Consider the following 20590-nt stretch of genomic DNA (forward strand, 5'->3'; position numbering starts at 1 on the left):
GTGTCCCACTCTGAACTCACCCTCTCATGGGTCCTTAGTCTGCTCTAATCCCCACAGAGAGTACAGTTTTGCTTCTGTGTGCACATCAACATGTGCAGAAGGTTTTGTGCTAAATGGTACAGCTATCACAGAGTGCACCTCCATGGGCATGTGGAACAGAGCTGTTCCCCATTGCTTAGGTAAAAACACTCTTTGTATCAATATCCAGTGTATCAGAAACAGACCGATAAACTCCTTTTTCCATAATTTAAATTGCACAGCTACACTTTTTTCTTAAAAAAGCTAATAATCTGCTCTGTTCCTCTCTATGTGCTGTGAGTTTTTTTCCTTTATAGCTGAAAGGTGTCCTATTCTCACTCCTCCTTCTCATGGGACTTTAGACTGCTCTCATTCTCATGGCGAGTTCAGTTTTGGCTCTAGGTGCACATCAACCTGTGAGGACGGCTTTCTGCTAACTGGGATTCCTGACACTGAATGCACCTCTGCGGGCACATGGAGCACAGAAATACCAGGCTGTCAGGGTAATAAACCAAAACACGATACGGTTGCCATCCACATAAAGTCCTTCTTAATCTGTGTCCATACATTAAATAGTTCCAAACTCTACACCACCCGGAAAGTCAAAAGTGAAGCTGTACTGAGCCTATACTGTTTTTATGTTATCCACAGCACGCCAATGCCCCCTGCTGGCCAAATCACCACAGCATGGGAGGATGAACTGTAGCCATCTGAACTCTCCTTTCAGTTATGGCTCACAGTGTGACTTTAAATGTAATAAAGGTTTCTGGCTGAAAGGAAGATCTTCTATGATGTGCAACACCTCCGGCCACTGGAATCAGGATCCACCCACCTGTCGACGTAAGTGCATAGCAATACTTTGAATGTTATTACATATTCATTGATCTTATGTAATTGTAGTTGCTGTCCTTTTTAGCTGTGCAGTGTAAGGCCATCCGTGCCTTCTCCTCAGACCTGTCTATGAATTGCTCTCATCCTCTGGGGAATTTCAGCTTTAGCTCTGAATGCGTTTTCAGCTGTAAAGATGGATTCACCCTCAATGGCACAGCAGTGATGCTTTGCTCTGCCACTGGGATCTGGAATGACAGCCTGCCCAGCTGCACAGGTAAATTATTCTCTGTAGTTTAAAATGTTATTTCCCCCGTAATTTATAAATGACACCATTTTCTAAGATAGGAGTCTTCTCTTGCACACTGTGTGGTGTGATACAGGCAAAACCCAAACTAATATCAACATACACTATAAAACAATGACTTCTGCTGGCCATGAAGTATACACTGAGAACAGTTCCCTAAAGCTTCATTAAAATCTTTATGTGATCCCACGCCAGGTATGTCGATAGGGACTGCCATGTTGCTGTACACTGGCGCAGGGGCGGGAATTGCTGTTGTGATACTTCTCCTGATAGGACTGACTGTGTTGATCATGAAACAATTTAAGAAAACAGGTGAAACTTACTGTAGTGATGCACATTTACACATACAGTGTGGTGTAGCAGGGTGAGCACACTTCTAATCCCATCTTTTCATCTTTGTAGGAAATATGATCACTTCTGATGTCCCGACATGGGGTGAAAGAGAGAATCCAGCATTTGAGTTTTGACCTCGTTCCTTTTTTGAGATGTGATTTTACTTTTTGCTTGTTAATATTATTATTATTCTAAGAAGCTTGGTAGTTACTGCATCTACTTGCTCTCGCTTAAGCAATAGCAATTCATATGACAGACTTCATCCACGATACATAAAGTATGTCTACAGCTGTTACATTAGGTCCTCCCTGAAAATTTCCAAAAGTCAATAAAATTTTAAAAAATCTCAGAAAACTGTTGTTTCATTTGCTTTTTCATTGTTTTATGTTTACTCTTCCCCGACTCATTCAGTCCCATTTTACTGCTAGCATTCTTTCAGCTATGTCCAGTATCATGTGGTACAATCTGGAATAACCCTGTCCTGTCAGGTCGTCATCAGAAATTCATATTTTACACATTTGGCATTTGAATGCTGTGGGGTCAATTGGGAATGTTCCCAGAAATCTCTAGGCTTGCCGAAATGCCGTTAACTGTCAATTTAGCACATTTGGTGACCAGAAAGCTCCCATCATAGGATATGGTGAGGAGGTGATCAACTCAGTGTCAAACTGGGCACTGATCCCACAATGACTACCCCCACCCATTACACTGATTATTGAAATGTGTGTCATATTTGTGAATATGTAAGTCCAGTGGCTGAAATGATACATTTCCATGGTATGGCTGTATCTACTGCATTAAACCTTGCTGGTCTGTGTGTGCAAACAGACTTTATTTATAATCTGCAAGCATCCTTTGGAGTACGTTCAGCAAAGCGTGTGCATCTGTCTTGGCACTGCAACAGCATGAAGCCAATTATAGCAGTTAAAAGACAGAGGGTTTGTGGCCTGTGGTTGGCATGGAGCGTGCAATAAATAACCGCACTGTTGACAGGAAACTGTTTGGCTACCATCGGAATAATAATGAGGTTATTGCTACCCGCTGTGACCGTATGATCACAGTGTGAACTTTTTTTTTGGTCTTCTCACCTGCTACGTATGCCAACTGCACACAGACAAGAAGGTAAAAGGCTCCCCCAGGTGACCACCTTGGCTTTCTTCCCCGATATTTAAGCCTTTTTCCCCCTCTTTTCATTCACCTATAGATACAAGGAATACATTATGTTATGTTAGGCCCTACAACAAAGAGTGTTGTTCCATCTAACACATGAGAATGAGCACATGCACATGCCAGCAGACGCTCAGAGCAGATACAGAAACAGATACTGAGGGACTGCGAAACACAGACGTACTGTAGGTATACTCTGCTGCTTGCTTCTTTAGCTCTGGTTGGCAGTAGTGTACTACGGTGACAGACAGTTAGATTGTTCCTGACCATTGACTTGAGCTCTCTGCTTTGCAAGGTCTGATTTCATAGTGGGAAATATGAGATGGGTCCAGGAGAGGGTTCACGGCTGGGGCAAGGAGGCACTCCATACAGTAGGGCTTCATATCTCCGTGTCACCCTGGGCATTCTCCCCTGACACAGCTTTCAGCCACTCCGTTGTCTGAAGCCCCCTCCGTGGGTTTTCGCAACCTCCCTTCCCATGATTGGTGCATTCCAGCTGGGCACAGCGCCTGGGTGGTCCCCCACCTCCCCCTCCTCCCATCCTCTTTGACTGAAGGAAGGAAAAGGCAGAAAAATGCAGCAAAGGCCTTTGACCAAGAAAAGCACAATGTGAGCGTTGATGATGGCGGCGTGGATGTGATGCTTACCTGCCACTGACCCATACGGCTGTCATAGCCCAGCATTTTACAATCTGACGATCCATTCAACAGCCAGGAGAAGATGTCTCACTGACCCGTCACCTAGATCGGACTGATAAGCACTGAGGATGGACTGACCTGCCTCTAACCCTCAGCATGAATATCCCATTTTCATATGGACAAATCACCCCGTGGTTTGTAGTAACACCATAGTGAACAATCACCGTTTCATGTTTATTATTTTCTGATTATTGTTAATTCGATCGAGATGAACAGCATACACACACATTTGGAGAATAAATACAAATACACACCCAGTCAACTATTTACATGAGTAGATGCAGTTACGCTCTCATAATCTGGCATTCAAACATAATGAGAGTTCAGTGTCATGCACGTACAGGAGACTCCGAAGAGATTTTAAAGCATAAGAGGCAGGAGTGTAATTGGGTTTGTATAGAGGTGAACATGGTATAGTATTGCATGGTATCACTGTGAGTGTACCCCTGTCCCCTTCTAACATTTTACGTCCACGTACCAAATTACCACATTTCTGAGATAAATTCAGTCTGTCTGAATCTGATAGCCACCCTCACGAGGTGAAGTACGAGTCCTGCATGGAGTAGAGGCGGTCAATAGGAGTGAGTGGCGAGGAGTCGCCAAGAGAGAGGCAGTCGCCGTCAGCCATATGACACAGCGGGTCTCTGTCCACATCGCCATACAGGCTCTTGAAACCTTAAAAAGATATAAATTATTATTTTGTATCTCAACTACTATTGGAAGTTTAAACTAATACCAGCAATATCAAAAGTACATTTTTTTACTTTTAAATTTATGTTTATTTCATGTTTGTTTTACAAAAGGCTTAAAATAAGCTGAGGATTTGACTGCGTTGAGATCTTTTACCATAAGGATGCATGTGATCCCCTGGCATCTGAGGCGGGGTCAGGCCCTGTCTGAAGGGGTCCATGTCCCAGTCCTGCTGTTCCAGTGTGGTCATTCCCATCTGCTGCTGCTGCAGTTCAATATGGACATAAGAGGACCCGAGGTGCTTCATCTCAGAGGTTACACTGCCACTGGAGGGCGCTATGAAGCACAGGAAACCAAAGGAGATCACAGAGCTGTGTGTTTATGAGTTAATGTAGTTAAAGTAACAGAGTTCTCTGTTAATGATTTTAGCCTGTTTTAACTCCAGAAACCCCTTCAAAACAATTAAAAGCTAAACTTTAGCTCTAAACTTTGGAGTCTTCTCACACCCCCGTTCTCTGCGGCCTGCTGGAGCAGGGGGGCTAGGAGGAGGAGTTGGCCGTCCGATTGGGGTCTGGAATGTGGGGCCTCCCTGCTGCTGCCGAGCCGGGGCAGTCTGCTTCTCTCCACCGCAGGGAAAAGGGTAACACTACCTGGGTTTTGGTGCAGTTCCCCGCTCCAGGGGCAAGGGTACCTAGACCCGGTTCGTAGAGTACGCTTGGGGAGTGTGATCGTGTGTACAGTGTCTCTCTATGTCTGTCTCCACGTCGGGTGAGTGTGGAGTAAGTGCATATGAGAGCATGAGGGTGGGAATGGATGTTTGTATCTGTGTGTGCCTGTATGTCTGTGTCTATATGTCAGATTGGGTATCAGACGCCACCTCTCTGGGGACATCTCCCCCCACCACTTCCTCTGCCAGTGGCAGACGCCCTCAGACATCGGTGCGTTGGTGGTTCTTTGTGTCTGGGGATGGGCGTCCGGGTACCCACCGGCTCACTCCTTGGTGGCCGCTTATCGGGGCCTGGAGCCTGGGGCTCGCTCGGGCCACTTCGGGGGTGGGGTGCCCTCGGCCTCTCGGCCTGGGGCTCGGTCACTCTGGCGCAACTGGCTGCCAGCGGAGCTCACGGGCGCGTCACTGCAACCTCCCCTGGCTTCTGCTCCGCGGCTGCTGAGTGACCCCTCATCTGGGACTCTCCTCAGCTCTTTCTGGGACAGTGGCGCAGCTGCCCCTCTGTTGGTCTTCCTTGGTCTCTTGTGTTCTGAGGGTCTCTGGATGTCTGGAGTTTTGATCTCCTCCATACCTGCTTCATGCCCTGGAGGATGGGGCTGTGGTCCCCCCACACCCTCTAGCAGATCATTACATGAAGGAACCTTTTAAATACAAGCGCGTCCATGCTCACAGGTGTACACACGGGTGCTCATACACACAAACTACACCCTTTTTGGCTCCTACCTCAAAGCACACTGTGTGCTGTTGATCTTATGTGCTGCACAATAATGTTTAATATTTAGTATTTACTGTTATATTCACATAGATCATCGCGATGTTGTTTATTATGTTGCTCTTTTTTCTTCTGCTTGTTTTCTTTTTTTTTCTTTCTCAACAGGTGATCCAGATGATTGATAGATGTATTTTTTTGTCTGCTTATATAAGCTTTATATAAATTGAATTTGAACTTTGTATAACTTAAAGGCTGAATAAAATCTTTAGTCAAGGTATTGCCCATTACCTATTAGAAACTGATAAATAAATAGAGAAAACGGTACATTTTCTTACAGCGAGAAGCAATAATGAATAATACCTGTGTGATGCGATGGGTGTTCACACTGCTCCTGAGTCTGTTGCTGCTCCTGCTGCTGTTGTCTCCTGGCCAGTTTCTTCATCTAAAAACATGCATCGAGAGACATTAAAGCTCTTTAATGCCTCAGTGCAGTCAAATCCTCAAGTCTACTGTAAAAAAACTGTCCTCCCACTCCACAGTCCATCTACCACCCAGGAGTATGCTTGTGTTCACTCAGTTGTAAAGTATCAAGAATGAAGTAGAGGGCAGCCACACATGAGCCCAAATTGTGAGGAAATATTGGGTTTAATCTACAGTGATCTCTCCATGAGATGTCATCAGTTTCCTGTATGAACAGATAACCAGGCTGATTTCCACTCTGGCTTACGAATACAGTGCAGAAAGAAGGCTTTTATTAGCAGTGCATGAGTGTGTGTGTGTGTGTGTGTGTGTGTGCGTGCGCGCGTGTGTGTACTTTGAATTACTTTGGCTCTTTGGTTCTGGAACCAGACCTGCACCACCCGGACACTCAGACCAGTCTCAGCTGCCAAGGTCTCTCTTACCTTGGATTAAGATTCAGGAGGGCAACACAAAGACAGAATGCGAGGGTAAAAAAAAAAAAGAATGAGGAGGTCATTTGAAGGATAATAAAAATCTGCGTCACATCACAAATTTAGCAAAGAGGCAGAAACTGCTTAAAGAAACACTCATGATGCTTATTTGTTTTGTGAAAATAACTGCTATGTTTTCAAAAATCTTTACTTTGGTACTTTTAAAGTCAGTTCATGAGGAATTTAGCAATGTCACTTATAACAAAACTGCCCAACTACCCACCCGCAGTACGGTGATAATAATGTACAGAAGATACATGAAACCATGTCACATATTTTTGAATGAAGTTTTCTCCTTTTTTTTGTTCATTCTGTCAAGGTGACACATGGTACAATGGCAACAATATGAGGTAAAAGGGTCTCTGGATTGTACAAGCTAGTAAAAGGCTTAGCCCTTGCACCTTGTCTTAAACAATGAATAAAATAAGTGTAAAGTTGAAACAGTGCTGTATGAAAATTTCTAACACTAGTCTATATTATGTCCTCATATGAAATAGATTCATAGTTTTAACTTGAATGCAAAGTAACAGAAGATTTTTTTTTTCTTTACCTTTCGACAAGGCTTGGAGGAGACCTCAAAGGATGCTTTAAAGGTGCGTCTTTGCTGAGTGGTCAGAATAGTGCGAGGTCTTTTGGGGCGTTTGCTCTCCACATCATCTGATTTAACTTTTCTGCCTGCAATCCTTCCAGATTCCTCCTCAACTTCTTCATCTTCATCATTACTTTTACCTAGAAGACAGGCATAGATATGATTGAAAATATTCACATAAAAACAGGAAAATTCATGCCTGCCAATGTTTAAATATTTTTTTATAAGAATTTTAGTTTTTGTTTAAAATGCAGATACTTTACATCAACTTGGCTGATGTCGAGCTGAGTTTTGGGCTTTTCTGTGTCTCCCAGGATGATTTTTATGTCCCAACTTGAACTGGTATTTTACCACTTCACTTGAATCATTATTTTGGCAATGTTTTTATTGCACTGTTACAGTTAGTTACTCAAACTAAAATGTGCTTATTTTACCCAATGCTGGACAGAGTTTGAATTCTTAAAGTGGGATTTAATCATCAAAATGGATTGTGAATTTATTACAAATCAAAGAGCAGCATGAAAGCATGCAATTTCTGTACCTGTTTCAGAAGAGCTAGGACTGGCCAGACATTGGTGGTAGCCCTCTCTGGCACATAGTAGCTGTCCCTCCCTGAGGACGCAGCGATCTCCTGTCTGCAGGCGGCAGGAACAAACGCTGCAGGTGAAACAGCGCAGGTGGAACACAGCGGCCCCCGCACGCATCACCAGCTCTGCGGGAGAGATGGCTTCTGTGCACCCTGCACAACGCACTGCAAACAGACTGAACAGTGGAGGAAAGCAAGCGCACAGAGAGAGAAAGTGTGAGAGCTGAGTAAATAACAGAGAATAGAGATTTTGTTTTCTTTAGACACTTGAGGACCCCCTCACACATCAGTAAGATGGGACCTGAGAATGTTGCTGAGTCGAGCTGTCACTCAAAACAACCGCCAGCCTGACTTCTCTCGCCTTTCCCCCCCTCCTGCCCGGACCACTCAGACACATACCCTTAGTGTGTCGGGTGTGTATCTTAGCGCCTGGCAACCAGTACTGGTGAGCTTAGCCTCAGAGACTGTTGCCGTGGCTCCGACTGCCGTGTCCGAGGCTGCGCTCCTGGGGAGGCAGGAGAAAGGCTCTCGGCAGGCCATGGCTCCAGGCAGAGGGGTGGAATCAGATCTCCTGGTGGGAGAGACTGAGCCACTGGTCCCAGGAATTATCCGTGGAATTATCCGTAAGTCTGCTTAACCAGAAGTAGACAAAGACAGAGCCAGCCCTCAAGCAGCAGGACCATTGTCCGCTGGCTGGCACCTCCGCATTTTGGGTCTGTCACGCAGGATGATGCGTCATCATTCTGGAGCTGGCGTTTGTCTCCAGACTTGACTAGGTCACCAGAGCAGTCAGCACAGAGGCATGAGAAAGTGACAGCTTTTCCCCTTTTTTGTTTCCAAATAAAAATACTCCATGTGCCTCATGAGAAAAGTCTTTTTCTTGATACTGTGAAACCATCAGAAAATAGGAGCATTGGAGGTTATTCTAACACTGTGCATGGACACATTAATAACCACAATTATTATTCTGTATGTCCTAATCACATTGAATCTATTTTATTTACTTTAATAAGTTAATTTGAATAAATTGTGTAATGTTGTTTTTATTAACTTTCTTCTTAATAGTACAAAGATACTGCAAATTTTTACACTACCTAGAAAAAAAATACACCCAAACTTAAGCAAATTAATTAATTTTTGGATATATTTCAAATTCCAAATGAGAACAATATTTCCAAACAAATAAATTTTTAAGTTGAAAATAAAACTAACAGCCATGTTGACATATCCCTGTCAAAGGCTCCGGAGCTCGTACGTCCTAAAGCCAGACATTGCTAAGACCTCTTACTGTTGCTCTGGGGTCACTATGGCGATGCTAAGAGCCCCTTCCCAGAAGCTCAGGAGGGTCGGTCTGCTTGACCCATCCGAGTTGTCTGCCCCACAGCTTCAATGGTATGTGCTTTAATATGGTCAACATACCGTCTGTGGAATGTGCATTCCTGTGGCAACACAAGATGCATCAATCAAATATTTCAAAGGAAGTGTGGCAGAGGAAATACCCTGAATGTTTCTGGGTCTCTGAGATACCGCAAAGCATTTGATTTGACATCTCAGTATGAGGCTAATGCCAGTGAAGAAGAAACTATGGGCATTAATGTTTTGAGATCATTCGTGTTTCGAGAAGCGCTTTTCCATTATACGCCTTATCCAGTTCGTCTAATTATCCCCAGTACTCTTAAGCGTCGTTAATGCAAAGGTAAGAGTACCTCCAATACTTATGGAGTGGCTCAAGGTGTTTAATATTTCAGAGTTTCCGCTGACATGATTGGCCCAGAGGCTCGGCCAGGAGAGCGGGAACACTCAGTCACGCTGGATTTAGACATGGCAATTAGTGACAAGATCATTACAGAGGAGTAAGTCAGCAAAATTTTGCACTCCTCCACACTGACATGGTCTGGGTGAGGCACTCCTAATGCGGAAGCACTGTATAAAAAGATGAGTGTTTAGCAGAAATGTACACAGACAAACTCACAGTTTTCCTCAAGCCCTCCTCTTTCATTGTTCTTGCTCTGACTTCAGTGCTGACCTTTGGCAGTCAGGCAAACAGACTGCTGGTCTAGTGGACAAGCAGAGAGACAGATCTTGTTTCTGGATCAGGTTAACTTGGATCCATTGCTGAACGCACACACCAGCGGGAGCTATGTATCAGATACAGATCGTCAGGTCAAGTGCACAGCGAGTCACACCGAAGATCTGACGACCAATCTGCTGTCCGGTCCACCTGCCCGCTGAACCGTTTAGTTAACCTAAACCAAGCTGAAGACACGCTGTCAGACAGGATTCTGCATTCGGCTTCAGAAAACTGGAGTCACTACAGGTCAGACAGCCAATGTATAAACTATGGAATAAAACAAGCATTATTAAAAACAACTGCATTCAGTCGTCTAAACGAATCAGATTATTGTAAATTAATGATTACAGTTAGAAAAGCTTCAGCGGCTTCTCTAAAATGTGGGGAAATGACTGCAAGCTAATACAACACATACTGCCGATGACTTTATAATTAACGCTTAAATACTGTGTTTTTTCAATGCAACCCTCGGGTTGGATAAGAGGAAGAAAAACAGATGGATCCCCCCCCCACGCTTGAGGTGCAAAAACCCCTCTGCTCAGCTGGTCTTTATAAAAAATTTAATTCAAAGTGTTTTGATATAATCAAAAATTAAATCAAAGAGGAAAAAAGGACTATCAGAAAGTATTATGATATGAATTTATTTTATTTTTTTGGTTGTGATTACTTGAGTTTAAATATGCTTAAGTTAGTCTTGTCTGCCACAGTAACTGGGACAGACAATGAAAATCAGTAAATTTCTGTTAAAACAAAAATGTTTTTATGCATCTTGTTTGTTATATCACACATTAGATCATCCAAAAAGAGATAAACTACTTTAATTATGTTTTTCAATAAGTTTTGATAAGTTAATTTTTTAATTTTCAACCCTTTTTTAATGTTATTATTCCTTTGTGGCACATATATTATATCCTCATGTTCCTATTTGTTATTAAAAAGAAACATATTAGATGCATAAATATATATAAAATTGAAATCTGTACGGTCCTCTGGTACTGGCAAATATTAGCATTATTGTCTTATAAACCACATGAATGGGCCAGGCTTCATGGTATGGCCGGCACTGATGAAACAAAGGTAAAAACAAAGCAAGATTCAGTCAGACGATGCAGCATGTGGTAAAAGACAAATGTTGTCACAGTATGGAATAATCACACTTGTTTTGCATCAGCCAAACGGGGGAGCAGGACATAGTTTGTTGGTGAGAAGAAAAAAAAACTGGCACAGTTTTAAAACCCTCATTGTGGTCAAAAGTAGTGCTCATGTGTTATTGGGTGTCGTAACTCCAGACAGGACAGCAGGGGTGGAAGGATGACGGGTGGACTCAGAGGTGGAGCTTTGGCACCAGGCCTCCTGCTAATTGATCAGGTCAGATAACTCACGGTCGGCTGGGCGTTGTCCCATTGCTCAACACAGGGGCTGCTGTGTGAAGAGCTTTCCAGATGCCACGGCGCATAACGCCAGGGCTCATGGAGCGCACTGTCCCCCAAAATAAGTTCACACCATCCTCACCGTCCCTCTTGTAGGGATGCACCAGACCTTCTGACATATGGCTGTGCACTCCTAATTACCTCTCAGTACAAGTCTTTACTACGTGTTTTCGCCAAGTGTTATTATCTCCACTGAAGACACTAAGTACATTAATTTGTTTTGTTTTGTTTTACAGAAATTAAATCTACATATTTTTCTAAAACACTCCGTCTCCTTTAAAGGTATATGTCTCCAACATGAGTGTGTTGAAACATTTCCTTGCTTCCCTGTGTGCTTGGCAGAACAGCCATTACCAAATTGTTCAAAAATAATGTGAGTTGTTGCCTTTTAGGGTGTGCAGAGTGTATTTGGAAGCTGAGGGGGGATGAGCTGGTGAATGAGGTAGGAGGGCATGAGCAGTAGGTGATTTTTTTTTTTTTTTAATTTATTTATTTTTTGTGTGTGTGGATGGGTGGGGGACCATATGTTGTCCCCAGCTTGCAGTTGCCACGTCAGTGGGCCTCAAAATTTTAACACATTTTGACAATGTGTCAGTTGAGCCTTACCCCTGGTTGTGCATGAAGGTGTGACCACATTATTGTGTGTGTGCATGTGCATGTACGGACAAACGCAACACAATACAATAGTTTTCTTACATTCCAGCTCCCTTGCCACCCCTTCCTCCTACAGTCACCTTGTTCTCTCAGTGCACTGTGCCAAGTTTACTGGAAGTCATATTACGGCATGTATACACATTTAAACACAACTGCACACAAAATGCATCCATGTCTACCCAATACAACACTAAGAAGGATTAGAAATATTTATGTTGGCCTTATGAGAAAGTTATTTTCTTTATCTCTCAGACACACACACACACACACACACACACACACACACACTCTTTCTTAGTCAAGGTCAAGTCTGGACAAAGCTGTACTGTTGCAAAAATGACCTTAATGATACACCATCAGGTTTGGCCCTCAGAATAAAATGATCAAAACTGAAGTCAAATAACATAGTTGTTTTTTTAATGGCAGAAAAGGTCATATATATTTTTCTATATCATGATTATATTTTTGCAGGAGGCTGCATAAAACGACTACTACCTTATTTAGAACTTTATTAGTTTAGTGTTGTGTTAAAACACTTATTCAAACATTTTAATGGTTAGAGTCGTTTAATATATTTTTTTCTTCTTTTTTTTTTTACTGTATGAGAAATATTAGGTAGTTTTTTCTTAACATGCCTGCGTGTGTTGCATTATATGTGCCCAAGTTGCAAATTTTATTTTGTCACGTCTTGGTTAAAGTTGAAATTGGTGATTTCCCGTGAAAAAGGAACTACTACTTACGCCACCTATGAACCAAACAGTTATAAATAATAACTCACTCAGCATAGTCCCGTTTGCAGTAAAGTTTGCGGTCCCGCAGAAAGCAGGAGTTCGTGAGCGCGTCCCCGCACGCTGCGCACCGCACGCAGTCCTCATGCCAGAGGCCGTCAGTGACTCTGAGCAGGAATCTGTCTCTGATCAACCGATGGCATCCGGCACACACTGCCCTCCGATTCACATCTGCAATGCACGGAAATCCTTTAATTGGTAAATATTTTGGTTCAGCGAGAAGGATAAAACTGAAGAAATGAAAACTGGCAAATTTTGTTGTTTGCGTAACCAAGTGGCTGAACTAGACGAAGGTTGGCAAATTAACCAAACTTTTCCACTTTTATAATCAGAGGAAATGTGTGCGTGTTTTATAAGAGCGATATACATTTGAACAATTATTTTAAAGTTAGCACTTTTTTAAAATTTCAAATTGTTAAATTCTAGCAACTGAGTAATTCTGTTGAGCTGATAAAAAAAACAAATGAAGTTGCTTAAAATAAACGAATCTAATCTCAATATATTGATAAAATACATGTTTACTTACCTAAGGATGTATCCGGTATATCCACCATTGCTGTTCCCTGAAGAAGCTGCGAAATATATTTTCACCAAGGTTTAATTTAAGGGAAACATTTTTCTAAGATTTTTTTCTTAGAGTTTTCTAAGAAGAGTGGCATACCTGTAAAATGCGAGTTTCCGGTCAGCAGCGAAGGATTTTGGTTATGAACTCCCAGTCCTGCTCAGAGCATCTCCGCCACTCAAAGTTCCCCTGCAACTTGCTCCTCGGAGCAGAGAGCAGCGCATCAAAGTTTCTGCTTAGTGCTTCCAGCGACCTCGCTGAGTCCACAGTTATTGACTATTTGGGCTGTCTATCAATTATCCTATTAGGGGTGAACGGGAAAGAGAGTGAGAGAGAGCGAGTGCGAAACAGAGTAAGACTTCCTCCATGTGCAGGTGCCCTCTCTCTCTCTCTCTCTCTCTTTCTCTGCCAGGCACTCTCTCTCCTCCCTCGGTCACTCGCTCTCTCCCCCACGCTTGTGTGTCTCTCTCGCCAAGCCTCAATGCCAGTAGTATTCAAATTGTGATTTGATAACACAGTAAACTGCAGGTTAAAAGGTCACACACTTAAGTGATGATTCCCCCCCCCCCCCAAAGCTTTAAATGATCAGTTTGGTTTTTCTGCAAATTAGTGGCTTCACAAAGTTTCACTTTAGCCCAGTTTTGGCAGTAAATGGGATCATAGAGGTTCCAATGATTTTTGCAAAATAACAACATCTATTTTTCCTATTGAAACATGTCAGCAAGATATGGCTGTATGCTATTTTATATTCTAGCTCCAGTTGCAACTATTGCGGACAACTGCAAACCCGTGCGGATTTTGTTATATCAGCCAACATACTGACTCATTCCAGTATAAGCACATATTCCAGTATAGGCACATATTCCGACGTAGATTTATTTTCTTTTTTGTTCTCTGTAGATTCCTATTTCTTCGTGGATTATCTTCACCAAGAAGTCTTAATGAAATCAAAGGTCTTTGTGATGAGGTCCCGGCAGTTCGTGATGCTGAAGCCTGCAGAGGCCCCGACGAGTCATGTAACTCTGACAGACCGTAGCCACGAGGAGGATACAGGAATCCGCGCAAACAGCTCTAAAATATGCTGTGAAGCAGTGTCTCTCGTCTTGATGGCACTCTGTGGACGCCATCTGGTGGACGAGGAGTGAAAATAGCAGGTTCACTTTGTATTTCATACCAAACACAGCTAATAAAAGAAAATGTGATAAGGCATTAACACAATGCACAAAATATTTCATGTACATTTTTAAATAACTTTATTCTGTAAGAATTCTCAGACACGTTTAAGAAATGCAGGGATGGTTTTTGTTTTATACAATTCTGCTTTGAATAAAATATGATTTTTTTTTTTCAAATTTTGCATTTGGTGGCTTTTGAAACAAACACCTGAAATTAGCTATTTACAAAATTCCAAACCAACTTTATTGGAATTTATCGTGTTCTGACTCCACCATCCCCACAACCACATTTTTTTTAAACATTTTAATTGCATTTTTTTTTTAAATGGGTACAAAATAAGCTGTTTTACATTTCAATCAAGTCTTTTTAATTCCATCATCATATTGCTTATGATGCGGGAGTATGTACAAGGGAAAGGGGAAGACGTGTGTCATGTGATCTGATGCGGAGCCTCCAGCATCTCCATCAAAAAGGTGTCAATAGGCGTGTCCCCAATTAGCTTGAAGAAGAACAGATGCTCCAAACATTTGAGGCCGATGGAGCGCAGGGCAGGCAGGCGCAGCAGCAGTTTGGCAAACCTGAGAATAATAAAAAGTCGTGCCAAATAGTGAGGCGTGAACAACTGAGCTTAAAACTCACTTCCACACATGTTCAAAGTTGTTTAAAAAAAAAAAAAAGGCATATTTTACACACACTCACTAGCCACTTTGTTTGATACACCTGTTCACCTGCTTTGTAATGCAAATATCTAATCAGCCAATCACATGGCAGCAACTCTGCATTTAGGCATGTAGACATGATCAAGATGACCTGCTGAAGTTCAGGACGAAAGGTGACAATCATCTCTACGGTTTGCAGAGAATAGTCCAAAAAAGAAAATACATCCATGGGAGCATCTCTGAATGCACAACATATTAAACTTTAAAGCAGATGACCTACAGCAGCAACAAGACCACATTGGGTCACCTGCTAAAGGACAGAGCGCCACCTAAATTGAACCACAGAGGAATGGACAAACAATGTCTCATTTGATAAGTCACAATTTTTACTGTGACATTAGAATAATAAGGTCAGAATTTGGTGCAAACACCATGAAAACATGGATGCATTCTGCCCTGTATACAATTCAGGCTGCTGTTGGTGGTAGTGTGTGTGTGTGGGAGATATTTTCTTGGCACATTTTGGGCTCCAACTGAGCATCGCTTTAAACATCACTGCTTATCTGAACATTGGTGCTGACTATATCATTATTGATCACAGTGTTCCCATTTTCCGATAGCTTTTTCCAGCAGGATAAAACACCACAGTCACCGGATCTCAATCCAATAGAGCACCTTTGGGATGCGGTGGAAAGTGAGAATCCCATCATAGACATGCAGCGATCATATCGATATGGCCCAAAAGGACTAGCAAGATGTTCCTAATAAAGAATATAGTGAGTGCATATCAAGATTTTTTTTTTTAATATTGTAAACATCTCACTTTTCATGAGACAACATACCGTACACAGTAAGCCATTTCAAAGAAAGTCAAGCTAGTGTTACATTTACCTTTCAAAAATCAATTCTTTGCTCAGAGATTTATGATTTAGATTAATGAAAACAAACAAGAAAAAGTATTACATGTTGCAGTGGTGATCTTTTTCACTGCCGGGCTGTGGCATGCTAGTTTCCCTTCAATCATGTGCACTTTATGTCATAATTTCACCATTAAAAGTTTTTTTCAGTGAGGTGAAATATTCATGGGGTAATAATAATAATAATAACTGTGATCTCAATAGTGACCAAAATATTCTTAAGCGTTCTTTCTGCATCTCAGCTGTGATGTGTTGACTTTTCAGGAAGTTTGCAGTGTGTGCTTTTACCTCTAATACCTGTTGCTCTCAATCAGCTCCCAAATAAAAAATACAGTCAATGGCAACAATTTGCAGTTACAAATAGCGTTATCAGCCTACATCCTTTTAAATGCAATGTTGTGGTTAGGCAAAAGTGTTTTACTTGCATAAGAGCTGTGTACTAATATAATGCAAGCTGCCATCCTTATTATTCTTTACATCCAGTGCAGCAATGTGTTTAAAAATGATCGATGTTGTAATGGAACAGTTCCTACCTGCCAGGCTGGTCCGGGTACTTCTGTTTTGTATACGACTCCAATGAAGCATAGACCTTTTCTCTCAGCCCTTCAACCTCTGCTGGGTTAGACAAACCTTTTGCATCTGGAAAAAAAGACCCAAAACAAAACACACAAGTCATTCTGCTAGTTTGTGATTGAATGGAGTCAATTTTCTGCAGTCTGTTTGTGATAACATGGCTGTTAACTGTGAGCAACAATCATAAATCTGTTGCTGTCTAACAACACAGAAATTCAGTGTATTCCATTTGAAGCTGTAAGTCTGAATTTCAGCGTTCTCAACTTTCAATCTGTGAAAATACTGTTGTACATATTTGATTCACTAAATAAGCCATATGCAGAACACCGTGCAGGCTCGAACCATAAATGTGTTGCTGTTGTGTTTTTCAGTTAAAAAACAACAACAAACCCAAACAAGCATCACCTTGTATCCCCATCGTGGTATGAATGGCTCTACTTGCTAAGGAACAAAATAAATCCTGTTTTTCTGACTTCACTACTGGAACACACTCAACTTGGGAGTGATGTCACTCCCAGCCCTGCTTCCAAGGGAAACTGAATGCATCATTACATTTAGAGTCCAGCCAGAACCTCATAAATTTTAAACAGAGATTCAGAAATTCCTCCACAAATAACGACCTAATTGCTGCAGGATGGTTAATTGACTGATTTATATGACACAGGTGCTCAGCAAAGCTGTTTTCTTCTACCAAGACACCTGTGCAATTGAAAATGGTTGCTGCAACTACTTACAATCAGCAAAAAGAATCCGGGCAATCACTAATTTTTCTTGATATAAAGTAGATTACTATCCTATTTTTAGTCTAGTCTGACTGAGCCATTAGGAACGCATGGGTGCACAGTAAAATCTCTCCAACTAGCCATAATATTATGATGACCAACATTGCACTTGACAAATATGTTCACATGAATTTCATGAATCCAGTACAGTGATTCTGCAGTTACTAAAATAAGCAGTGAAATAACACAACTGGTGAAAATATTGTTTTGGGTGGTATGTAACAGTCTCAAGAGGCCAGACTGACCTGGATTAAAGAGGACAATTGCTCGCAAGCAACCGAGCTCCGTCTTATCCATCTTCATATCTTTCATTTTAGATACTAACTCTGTGAGTACTCTGCAGGAAATCAAGAAAGAAACAATGACGAGTCACAAAAATAGGACTGAATTAAATCAGTACAAGAATTTGAATAATTTCTCAGTAAAGAATTTGCATTTCTATGCAAATATGTACTTAGCTTAAATGACAACACACTGAAATGAATGCAGTTAAGACATTAGTAACATTTACAGTTGGGGGGGGTTGCCTCCAACCACAAAATATACAGAATTAAGAGGTTAATCATGAAGGAGTCAAAATGTCACATTATTTTATCTTTTTGTCTCATCTTTCAATCCTTCCTACCTGTCAAAGATGGAGCCAACTCCAGCACTGTGGGCGCTGCTTCTGTGGACGTGAAGACCTGTTGCCAGCAGGATACCGTCTTTTACCGTGACCGAGCGATGCGAGAATGACGCAATTAGAAGCTCGTTCCAGCCTGGACACAAAAAAGGAACAAGAAAAACGAGTGACATCTCGATCCACTCGTCTCTTTAAAGCCCGTCTTTAGTTTGTGTAAATTAAATACACAAAACATGTTCTGTGATTTCCCTGCTTGCTTAAAATTAATTATCCATTTTGTGACTTTTTCACTTTATCGTCCTGGCATGTGTTAAATCTCCCAGCAGAGGTCAGCACTGGCAGCAAACTGCACTGCTGGGACTTGCAAATGGTCCAGTTATTTTGGTTTCACTGCTCCATTAAACTAGATGTTACAAAAAAAAAAAAGACTTAAATAGACTGCTTGACATCGGCTCGGCAACTACGCTGAATGAAAATACTACACAAAAAGTGAGGGGGGGGGAAAGGGAGGATAAAGGACTGCTTACCCTTGCAGGAAACTGCTGTGTATGAGTGTGTGGTCTGATATTTGTGTGAGCATAAGCTTGCCGCATGCACTGGTTTGTGTTTGCGTGTCTACCTGCTCGTAGTAAGATGACCTGGTCATCGAGGGGGAGCTCGGAGAAGTGCGGGATCCTTTTCGCCCACTCCACCAAGGTGAAAAGCTGCTTGTCTGCTGCTTGGCAGATATTGGTGACGGGGTCATTGGTCTGAAGAAGAACATGTAGGACAAGTGCCAGACCGATTTAATGTGATTGTAAGCACTGTTAGTGACATCTAAACCTTTTCTAGCAACAGCTGGTAACCAGGTGCAGCAGTGGCTATTTTTGACTCTTTTTAAACCAACAATTTCTCTCGTTGCTTGCGGTAGTTTTAATACAATCCTAAATTCTACATACCAAAGAAGGGAAATATCTTGAAGCACAATTCAATTCAAGTTCCGCACAGCTTTTAAATTGTGGCTCTGTTACCCAACCTCTAGGTTTTAAAATTCATTTAAGTGCTTGAGCTCATACCCGGTAAATTGCTAAATCAGTGTTTACTTCATTTGTTTACTAACTTGTCAGATTTAAGAGTTAGTTTTGGACCAGAGCAACTCGGCAGCTCGGCTACATTATCTCAACAGATTAACCCAGGAGATTATGACAACTGCACAAAGTAGCTTGTCAGAATTTTGGAGCAAAGCCTAGATTTATTCCCATAAACTCCTCAGCTTGTGTTATTTATATTCAACTGACCCAATTCCATCCGGTCTCAGCTTCACACTCAAAACTATTTAGCCAAGCTTGTGTGTTTATGTTTATAATAAGATCAGTATATCTTAATAGCACAGCACATCTTGGCATCTAGTTTCTCCCCAGAAAAACTGCCTCAGATTCATAATACAAACAGTGAAAGAGACATGGACCAGTGTCTGTATTAATTACCGAGTTCCCGGGGCTGCCGTCGCTGTACGTTTCTGTTTTGGGTTCTACAGCCAACTCAGCATCTAGGATCTTGTCCACAGGCATGTCCTCATTGAAACTGCTGGTGGATTCTACCTCATTCTCACCCCGCTCTTTCCCACGCTGCCTCTCCTCCTGCACCGCTGCACACAGACACACAAAAAAAACCACACAGCATTTAAACATCCTGAATTGGTGACTAGAAAATCCGTAATATTAGCAGATAACTCAAAACCCCTCCAACCGGTCGCGACAGATAGCCGCGCCTCCCTGAGCCTGGTTCTGCCATGAGGTTTTTTTCCTTCCCACTGTTGCCGAGTACTTGCTCACAGGGGAACGTCTGAATGTTGGGATTTTCTCTATTGTAGCGTCTTCATCTTACAATATTAAGCGCCTTGAAGCGACTCTTGTCATAATTTGGCGCTATATAGAACATTCAATAAACAAAACTGAATTTACCTGAAAATTATAGTTTTACTACAAGACAAAACCACATGTGATTTTATTTTAACTGCAAAATGTCACATATTGTTAAAATTTCGAACCAACCTTTTTCTAACCCTCCATACACACCTTCTCTTTTCATGCCCATGGCCAGGCACTTCTGGTAGCGGCAGTATTGGCAGCGGTTTCGCTGGCGCTTGTCAATCAGGCACTCCTTGTTATCTCGACAAGTGTAGCTGAGATCTTTGCGCACGGTCCTCTTGAAGAAACCTTTACATCCCTCACAGCTGTATACACCATAGTGCTTTCCTGAGGAGAATAAAGCCACAGGATCAATATTGACTAGGACCACTATTCAGCTTGCGTCACAGTGCATAAAGCGTCGCACTGGCTTGTAGACTAATTTCTGGGCACATCTTTAGAATTAGGATTGGAAATGTGTTAACTATTTTCTGTATGATAGACAACCTACTTGTAACAACACACCGATAAAAGATATTTGCAGAAACATACGGCACAAATCCTGACAAAATGCTTAACAAATGACTTCAAACAAGTTCGTCTTTGTCTGCTATCTGTTCTCGTCTGGGTGGGGGGAGTTGTGGTGGTGAGTGGGAGTGTAAATATGCTTGCCCATCCCTCTCCTCCGTCCTTGCATGCTAACATTACCTGAGGAGCGGTCCCCACAAATGGCACAGATGTGCTTTGACATCCCTCCCGGGCTCGTACATTGGTAGTTGATGTTTCCCAGATTCTGTAGGCCCGGCGGAGGCTTGATGTCCTCTGAGCTGCTAACACTGTTCATAGAGTTCATCTGCAGATG

At 42.1% G+C, this 20590-nt stretch overlaps 3 protein-coding genes across 6 annotated transcripts in view; 1 reads left to right on the plus strand and 2 right to left on the minus strand.

Moving 5' to 3' along the window:
* selp (selectin P) overlaps positions 1 to 1833 on the plus strand; it is a 6254-nt gene extending 4421 nt beyond the window's left edge. Inside the window, exons 11-15 of the mRNA XM_013911108.1 lie at positions 1 to 179; positions 670 to 858; positions 935 to 1123; positions 1349 to 1465; positions 1556 to 1833. Of these exons, the coding sequence (XP_013766562.1) occupies positions 1 to 179; positions 670 to 858; positions 935 to 1123; positions 1349 to 1465; positions 1556 to 1620 (739 nt within the window). The 3' untranslated portion in view covers positions 1621 to 1833. The remainder of the gene's footprint in view (positions 180 to 669; positions 859 to 934; positions 1124 to 1348; positions 1466 to 1555) is intronic.
* Positions 1834 to 3518: 1685 nt separating this feature from the next.
* lmx1a (LIM homeobox transcription factor 1, alpha) lies at positions 3519 to 13444 on the minus strand. The gene is made up of 9 exons (XM_005734115.1): positions 13210 to 13444; positions 13075 to 13120; positions 12539 to 12719; positions 7561 to 7781; positions 6981 to 7159; positions 6305 to 6382; positions 5841 to 5922; positions 4198 to 4377; positions 3519 to 4026 (listed from the first exon to the last, which is right to left on the minus strand). The coding sequence occupies exons 2-9, from the start codon at positions 13100 to 13102 to the stop codon at positions 3884 to 3886; spliced, it is 1092 nt and encodes a 363-aa protein (XP_005734172.1). The 5' UTR covers positions 13103 to 13120; positions 13210 to 13444; the 3' UTR covers positions 3519 to 3883.
* Positions 13445 to 14339: 895 nt separating this feature from the next.
* rxrgb (retinoid X receptor, gamma b) overlaps positions 14340 to 20590 on the minus strand; it is a 31287-nt gene continuing 25036 nt past the window's right edge. For all 4 annotated transcript variants that reach the window (XM_013911128.1, XM_013911126.1, XM_013911129.1 and 1 more), the window contains exons 3-10: positions 20437 to 20581; positions 19897 to 20076; positions 19306 to 19466; positions 18459 to 18588; positions 17843 to 17975; positions 17463 to 17554; positions 16396 to 16501; positions 14340 to 14864 (exon numbers count right to left, since the gene is read on the minus strand). In XM_013911128.1, coding sequence (XP_013766582.1) covers positions 14717 to 14864; positions 16396 to 16501; positions 17463 to 17554; positions 17843 to 17975; positions 18459 to 18588; positions 19306 to 19466; positions 19897 to 20076; positions 20437 to 20581 — 1095 coding nt within the window. In that variant the 3' untranslated portion in view covers positions 14340 to 14716. The remainder of the gene's footprint in view (positions 14865 to 16395; positions 16502 to 17462; positions 17555 to 17842; positions 17976 to 18458; positions 18589 to 19305; positions 19467 to 19896; positions 20077 to 20436; positions 20582 to 20590) is intronic.

The sequence above is a fragment of the Pundamilia nyererei genome, unplaced genomic scaffold (assembly GCF_000239375.1).
Source record: "Pundamilia nyererei isolate P.nyererei 1_Seehausen unplaced genomic scaffold, PunNye1.0 scaffold00056, whole genome shotgun sequence".
NCBI lineage: Eukaryota > Metazoa > Chordata > Actinopteri > Cichliformes > Cichlidae > Pundamilia > Pundamilia nyererei.

What these genes read in the sequence shown, in the direction of transcription:
- lmx1a (XM_005734115.1), bottom strand. Translation starts at nt 13,102, where the DNA reads ATGGTGGATATACCGGATACATCCTTAG. An exon ending in TGCAAACGGGACTATGCTGA is followed by an intron (nt 7,782 to 12,538) that starts GTGAGTTATTAT and finishes TCCACTGTTCAG; the next exon opens with TCTGTTTGCAGTGCGTTGTG. An exon ending in TCCAGAACCAAAGAGCCAAA is followed by an intron (nt 5,923 to 6,304) that starts GTAATTCAAAGT and finishes GCATGTTTTTAG; the next exon opens with ATGAAGAAACTGGCCAGGAG.